We start from the raw sequence: 8566 nt of genomic DNA on the forward strand, positions 1-8566 counted from the left end.
ACACCAAAAGAATTTAGAAAAAAAGGAACTCCTGAGCCCTGAGGTGGTCGAACACAAACAATTTCCAGGAAGATGAGACCTGAGATGATCATTGGAGTTTTGCAAGGAATTTATAAAGAGGAAAAAGCTATCCTCTGGAGGGTCTTTCAACTTGGATAATGCAGGAAAAAAGGCTTGGAGGAAAAAATTTCTGCCATGGATTTTAGGATGTTAAATGTACTAATTTTACAGAAGAAATAGTAAATATTAGGGAATAGTCAAAGAGAAATTTGGAGATGTGGTTCAAAACCAAAATTTGAATTCCAGACTAATGAGTTTAAAAGTATTCTGTGACTTAAAGGAATAATTGTAGGTTCTTCATAAAATGAGGGGGGGTCTGTTGGGAGTATAGTGCTTGCCCATCATGGGACTGTAGTAGATACACCAGTGAGAAGGTTCCTTGAGAAAGTTGGGCATGGTGGTGCAGCCTATAATCCCAGCGGCTTTGGAGGCTGAGGCAGGAGGATTGTGAGTTCAAAGTCAGCCTCAGCAATTTAGTGAGGCACTAAGCAACTCAGTGAGACCCTGTCTCTAAGTAAAATACAAAATTGGGCTGGGGATGTGTCTCAGTGACCCTGAGTTCAATCTTCAGTTCTTCCCCCCAACACCAAAAAAAAAAAAACAAAACAAAACTAACAGAGAAAGTCTGGTAAGAAGTACCTACAGCCTGATCTCAGTTGGTACCAGGAAGTTGTTGCGGAAAGCTCAGTCCTTGTCCCTGAAGCCAAAGGAAAAAGTCTTATTGTTTAGCTAGCAAAGGAGAAACACAGGGGACTCCTGTCCCAAAGGCTGAGAATCTGCCCATCAGCAGGAACAGGGGGCTGTTAAAGAGGTGATTCAAAGGCTACCTTCCGTGAGTTCTCTGTTGGAGTTGTAATTCACTTGTTAATTTGGGAGATAGTCATTTCTGAGATCTTCTGATACCATCCCCAAAGTCTAGATTCCTCAAGGACAGATAACTTTGCCTAAAAAGAGGATGAAAGGTAATCCTGTTTCCTCTGAGATTATGGAGGGGGAGAGATTAAGGAGGAGCAGGGAGAAAGGAAGAGAAAGAAAAGTCCATTTTAAAAATAAGCTGCAGTGGCAGAACAGCAAGGGTTATATTCAATGCATAAAATGGACCAAGGTTACAAAGCTATGAAGAAAGAGAGGTGCTTTTTTTAAAAAAAAATCCCATTAAACAAACAGCCCCAAGCATAAGAAAAGAATTTTTATTATAATATGAGAATGCAAATTAAAACTACCATGAGATTCCATTTCTCACCTATCAGATTGGAAAAAATTCATGTTTGCTAGCTCTACAGGGAAGGCTTCAGAAAAGCAAGTACTCTTATTTCTTGCTTGTAAGAATACAGATAAACCACTGTGAAAGGACACTAGCAGTGTATATACATCTGCACAAAAGCTTTGACCTCACAATGCCTACTCTAGGATTTACCTGAGTACTCATCTTCACAAATTTAAAACAGCATTCAGCACTCCCTTATCCACAGATCCCCAGTGGATGCCAGACACCACTAGGAGTACAGAACCCTTTAATTCTATGCCTTTTTCATCTTATTAAGCACTTATCATGCACAGTGGCTGTCACTTTTAGAGTTTGAGGTACAACAGCCAAACTACCACAAATCTCATTTTCCTTCTTCACAATTTCACAGATAGGTTTCTTCTTACTTTAGATCTTAGCAACTTCACCATATGATTTTCTTTTTCTTCTGTTAAGTTTGCCTTTTCACTTAAAGGAAACACTTTACAGCAAATTGCCAGCATCACTACTCTTGAGCCTTTGGAGTGATTATTGAATAAAATAAGGGTTATTTGAACACAAGCATTGCAATACTGCAACAGTTGATCTAACATACAAAATGACCAGTAAGTGACATACAGGCTTGAACCGTACACAGCACGGGTATGCTAGACAGAGGCATGATTCACGTCCCGGGACCAAGCAGGCTGGCACTGACTGTGAATCACTGAGACTACAGGAAGCAAAGGCTTGTGTAAGGGGTGAGTAGAAAATTCACAGTGGTATTACTTGTGGTAGTGAATTATTGGGAGCAGCCTAAATATCTGTTGGCAGAAGACTGGTTGAATCAAGCAAGGCGCATGTACACAATGGAGTTCTCAACGGGCATTTAAAGAACAAAGGAGATCCACATGAACTGAAGTAATTTCACACCACACACTGTTAAGTAGAAGGCAAGGTGCAAAAAGTATACAAAATAATTTTTTAAAAAGTATGTGTAACTATTTTTAAAATTTATTTTTGTAAAAAAGAAAGGATAAATGAGAAATTGATGAAAATGGTGACCAATAAATAAGGAGTGAAGAAGATGGGAGATTTCTCTGATCATATCTCTTTATGTTGCTGAAAGCTCAGTCCTTTTTTTTTTTCATTCCATTCAAGAGAATTAAATCGTTTATTGATTACACATGATAATGGATGATACACAAGCTTCATTCCCTTCTATTATTTATCTGGTACCATTATTCATACATAGGATATGCCAACAATCATTTTATAACCAAATAATTCCATGATTGCTTGGGTGACCCTTTCAATGGTGAACTTCAGAAGGTCACAACTACACCAAGGTTTCTGAACCTGGCATCATCCTGAATGAATTCTAACTTCACTCTGTTGGGGAAGTTTTTACCAAGATTGCTTCAGAGTAGACTAAGTTTACACAGAACATTTTTAAAAAGACACACATTTATTCAGCGTCATGATCAGACTATTACATTTAGCAATCAACAGCATGGGTGCAAAGAAAAAAAAAGTCTACATTACAACCCTTTGTTGGAATGCTTTACACTTTCCACAGAACATAAAATAACCTATTATACAATTAGTCACAAATACAGTCCTCGAGTTTTTTTGCCCATACACATGAGTATTGTCTAAACCATGTCTTCTTTGTAGCAGCTAGGCCCTGCCGCCACAAGGCTGAGTTGGCTGAGTTCACAAATCTGTTGTAACCTGTAGCTTCCCTGTCACTTCTCTGGCTCTCCTCTCCTGCTAAGCTTTGTTTCCTGGCAGTATTAAAACCTTCTGCCACTGCCATAGCTACTGCTGCTGCTGGAACTGCCATAGCCACCTTGGTTTCGTGATTTGGCAAAATATTGGCCTCCACCACCGTAAGGTCCAGAGCTTCTGCCTCCAAAGTTTCCACCCTTCATGGGTCCAAAATTCGATGACTGATTGTTGTAACTGCCAAAATCATTGTATCTTCCACCACCTCCAAAATTGCTTCCATCATTACCAAATCCATTGTAGTCATCCCCGCTGCCACCATATCCACCACCACCATGACTGCCACCAAAGCCACCACGACCACTGAAGTTCCCTCCACGACCGAAATTGTCATTTCCACCAAAACCACTTCCACGACCACCACCAAAGTTTCCAGAACCACTTCGACCTCTTTGGCTAAATGAGGCACTAGCCATCTCTTGCTTTGACAGAGCTTTCCTCACTTCACAGTTGTGGCCATTCACAGTATGGTATTTCTGAATGACAATCTTATCCACAGAGTCATGGTCATCAAAAGTTACAAAAGCAAAGCCCCTTTTCTTTCCACTGCCTCGGTCAGTCATGATTTCAATAGCTTCAATTTTCCCGTACTGTTCAAAATAATCTCGTAGGTGATGTTCTTCAGTGTCTTCTTTAATGCCACCAACAAAGATCTTTTTCACAGTTAAGTGGGCCCCTGGTCTTTGAGAATCTTCTCGTGAGACAGCTCTCTTTGGTTCCACAACTCTTCCATCCACTTTGTGTGGTCTTGCATTCATGGCTGCATCCACTTCCTCCACAGTGGCATAAGTGACAAACCCAAAGCCTCTGGAGCGCTTGGTGTTTGGATCTCTCATTACCACACAATCCGTGAGTGTTCCCCATTGCTCAAAATGGCTTCTCAGACTCTCATCAGTTGTTTCAAAGCTCAGCCCTCCGATGAATAGCTTCCGCAGCTGTTCCGGCTCTTTAGGGGACTCTGATTTAGACATGATGGTAGCAGGAAGACAGACTTTAACGATGCTTTCTCGGCGGCGTCCACGGGCAGAAAAGCAAGCTCAGTTCTTTTCCCAATGCTAATCCAATAACAAGGACACAGGGGACTTCTGTCACAAGGGCTGTTATTCTATCCATCTGCAGGAACAGGAGGGCTTTTATAGGGGTGATTCAGAGAAAATGAGATTAGGGAGGAGAGACCAAGAAGGAGAAGATCAGGGAAAAGAAGATCAGGGAGATCAGGAAGGAGAAGATCAGGGAGGAGAAGTTTAAGGAGAAGAAGACTGGGGAAAAGGAAAAAAAAAAAATGTAAGTTTCAAAGCCATAAGGGATATAGTCAAAGCATCAAGTGAACCCCTGTTACATTTATACAATCTTCATTTAAACCACGTGTTTAACATATTCATAACAAATGGCACAGTAATTTGTGTGAATGGTCTTCCCTTGGCCAAATTTGGGACAACTTGAGCACTGAAATGCTTTTTATGCAGAAATACAATACAATTAATTTTTAAAAACCTATGCATCAATAGTGGTGTTTAAAGAAGGAAAAGGAGGAGGGAGGGGAATAGAATAAAAAAGAAAGCTTTTTTTTTTTCAGAAAAGTTTCAGTTGGCAAAGGAAAAAATTAGGAAATCATCATTTTGCATCCCTCAGTGTATTGACTCAAGGGAGAAACATTAAATTCCCAACATGTGCTAAAATCATTGGGTGGAAAATCGTTGGGCAACAGGATAATCACACAGACTTAAAGTACCACCAGAATTAATAGTTAATTACAATGGAGAGATTTGCTGATTACCAACTTCCACAAGTTATTACACTTAGCACCATTGTTATTAGCTCCATGCAACTTGGCACCGTGTCTCCTGATATGATACATTAACAAGCAGATATATCATCAGGTATTCTTGACTAAAGCATCCAGACCAGTAATTTTCAACTGGGGACAATTATGACACCAAGGGACACTTATCAGTGTTTTGGGATTATTTTTATTGTCATGAATGAGAAGTTGTTACTAGCATCTAATGGTAGAGGTCAAGAATGGAATGCAGCTGCACCATGCACAGGAAAATATCCACAAGAATCACCTGGCCCAAACCATCAAGAAGGCTGAGACTGAGAAAATCTTATTTTGCTTGAGGATAATCACAAGATAAATCCAGAGTTTAAGATATCTGTACAACTGGCCTGTAGTCAGAAAGAAAAATCAATATTATGGGGAAAATAATATTATGGGAAATTAAGTAGGTGAAAGGAGACAAATCTGACACACAGACAAATTTCAAATAATGCATTTAGGTACTCCTCTTTTAGGGAATTCTGAGCCTTACTCCCTACTTCTTAAGTGGGGGCTACACATGGTGACTTAGAGATTGCAATGGTGAACTCTACTAACACTGACTTAATAGAGCTGATCAAGGTCAACATCAACTAGTGGTAAATCTTACTAATGGTATGCAGCCTCCATGCATGTGCTAAGAATAGTGCTTTTTACCTCTGTGGTCTTCCATAGAAGTTGTGGCCCATCATTCCAGTCGCATCATGAGAAAAATGTGTGTCATATGCCATTTAGACAAATCTCAATAAAGAGGTATTTTACAGAATGTTCCTCAAAACTAAGCTCATGACATGAGTGAGAAACTGTCACATCCAGGAGGAGCTTAAGAAGACTTGAGGGCTAAACAGAATGTGTTATTTCAGACGGGGTTCTGATACAGAAAAAAGACGCTAGGTAACCGCTAAAGAAGTCTGAATAAATGACTGTAGTTTATACAAATCATCTTAAAATTAGTTGAGGGGACTATTTAGGGCAGTTGAAAATGTCCCTTATCTTGATTATTGGGGTAACAACATGACTGTGTCCAGACAGGGCAAATGTTACACTATGAAAATAATATATCAATAAATCTGACTTTAAAAGAAAAGGCCTTCAATGTTAGAATGCACTCCATTAATGTCCCTTTCTTCCATCTTTGGATAGTATAACTAAAACAGTAACTTAATTGCTAGCATTTATTGAACAGTTACCAATATTCCATGTGCTATGCTACGTTCTTTAGTATATTACCTCCCTTAACTCTAAGAAGTAGTTATAATTATTGTTCTCACTTTGCAGATGAAGAAATCAAGCTCAGAACACTGAAGCACCATGTGTAAATTTATTAGACTAGTAACTGTAAGAACCAGGATTTGACCCAGGATAACCCAAGACTAACATTCACGAGTTTGATGACTTCTCTATCTATGCCACTTAATGTTTTTCCCTTCTGACTCCAGAGCAGAGAATTTTGCTTTTTGGAATAATAAAAAGGTAAAATAAGTCTTATTTCTGCCCCTTTCCTTAGCCATACACAGTACAGTCATTGTACTCTTTGGCTACAGCTTTGTGCCCAATGATATAACTGAATTTACCAATCAGACTAAAAATGTTCAGAATGGTCATGCAAATTAATTTGGTGTCAGTGGTTACCCAAAGCTATGAGCCTTCAGAGCCTACATCTGGAAGGTTCTTAGATGGAACAGAGCAGATGGGGAGATCTGCTCAGCAGCAAAACTGAGAAAGTAGACAAGCATGTTTTCAATCAGCTCTGGCTTTGTCCTCACCACTTTACTTCTCTCCAGTTCCATTCACCTCCATGAGGGACTCTTTTGCAGTTTAGGAAAGGAATTTCTATCATAGGGGTCTGATTGGCCAGAGACACTCCTCTGCCCTCCACCATAACCCATGTGAAATCCAAGCTTCAGATCCTGGGTTGAGAGAACCAACCTCATTTACTTGCTACTCTCTCACTCTCCTATCAATAAAGATTGACACCCTAGTTCATGGAAGAAAAAGTATCGGAGACATTTGAGACATGAACTTCTCCCTTTAGTTTTCTATTGAAGCAGATATGCAGAGTTTTTGAATCACATGTTGTAATCCTAGATCATCATTTATTTTACTTTGTACTCATCTCCCACAGGACCCTTCCCACAAACTTTCAGAGACACAAGAACAACATCAAACAGTTTGGGCACCTTCCAAACCAAAGGTATTGCAGAATAAAATCTGTTCAAGCACAGTATCTCCTTTAAATTGGAAGAAAGTTGCTGATTCTAAAATTGGAACTCAGTAACATAAAGCCTTCTTTCCAGGGACCTGTGTGTCATGTGCCATTTAGCCAGCTTATAGTGCATGACCCCAGTGGCTACCCACCATCATCTCCAAGGATTCATGGGGAAGAGACATTCAAAATGCCTTTTTTCTGTGAAAGACCAAATATAGTCAGTTGCAGATGAATGTCTAGAATATAAATGCACTGTCAAAAGTTTGCTGAAGAGCCAGGTGTGATGGCACACACCTATAATCCCAGCAGCTCTGGAGGCTGAGGCAGGAAGATCCCAAGTTCAAAGCCAGCCTCAGCAACTTAGTAAGGTCCTAAATAACGTGGTGAGAAGCTGTTTCAAAATAAAATATAAAAAGGGCTGGGGATGTGGCTCAGTGGTTAAGCACCCTTAGGTTTAATCTCCTGTACAAAAACAAAACAAAACAAAACAGTTTACTGAAGAAAAGAGAGGCAAGCTCCACTTTAAAAAACATAAACTGATCATTAAAAATTATTTTTCACTAGCACCTTCCTCTCTCCTCATTCTCTAAAGGATACCTCATTTTCCAGGTGGGGTTTAAGAAGTTATAGAACCTTTTACAAAGAGAGAACAATGTTGAAAGACTTTGCAGTTGACATTTCCCAGTTTTTTGTCTCTCATTCATTTTGCACTTTTTCTTTAATTCATTTAGCAAATATTTATGACATACTTTTATGATTTCTGCTTTCCCATCATTTGTTCAATTTGTTCCACAAATAATAGGACTATTTAACCTAATATTTATCGAGCATCATCATTTACCTGGCATTTTGCCGACTCTTCCTGGAACTGATGTGCTTTCTTATCCACCATCCACCATTTTATAGATGGGGATACGGAGAATTAGAGAAGTAGCTGAAAATTGTCTAATTTTATGCATATGGAAAGTGATAGAGTAGTTTGAAAACAGTCAATTGTGAACAATCTTGTATAACTTTGTTCAACATTCTACCTTCTCACAGGAAATAGTTGGCTTAGGAGCTCTTTATTATAAATACCTATGCATAAGGGTGGACAGGGTTGTGCTGTGGTGCTGTGGTAATAGACAATCCCCAAATCTCAATGATTTGCAATAAAGTTTCATTAATCTCAAGCAACAGAAGTTTATTTCTCTCATGTTACACCTTCATCATGGATCAACTGAGAACTCCACTCTGCCTAGTCCTGAATTCAGGAAATGAGAGAGCAGCCACTGCCTTGTCACAGCGAGGCAAAGCACAGACAGCTCTTGAAGGTTTCTTTAGGATGTGGCACTTTGTAGCATCTGCTCACATATTTTTGGCCAAAGCAAGTCACATGATCATGCCCAAGATCACAGAGTGGGGAAGTATAGTCTCTCTCTCTCTCTCTCTCTCTCTCTCTCTCTCTCTCTCTATATATATATAT

General features: G+C 39.5%; 2 protein-coding genes across 4 annotated transcripts in view; one reads left to right on the forward strand and one right to left on the reverse strand.

Annotated features, from left to right (window-relative positions):
• Positions 1–8566, forward strand: part of Pcsk5 (proprotein convertase subtilisin/kexin type 5) — a 448718-nt gene that overhangs the window by 354949 nt on the left and 85203 nt on the right. The window lies entirely within an intron of this gene.
• Positions 2441–4113, reverse strand: LOC107148288 (heterogeneous nuclear ribonucleoprotein A1-like). The gene has a single exon (XM_015492943.2). The coding sequence runs from the start codon at positions 4042–4044 to the stop codon at positions 3082–3084; it is 963 nt and encodes a 320-aa protein (XP_015348429.1). The 5' UTR covers positions 4045–4113; the 3' UTR covers positions 2441–3081.

The sequence above is a fragment of the Marmota marmota genome, unplaced genomic scaffold, assembly GCF_001458135.2.
Source record: "Marmota marmota marmota unplaced genomic scaffold, marMar, whole genome shotgun sequence".
NCBI classification, from domain to species: Eukaryota; Metazoa; Chordata; class Mammalia; order Rodentia; family Sciuridae; genus Marmota; species Marmota marmota.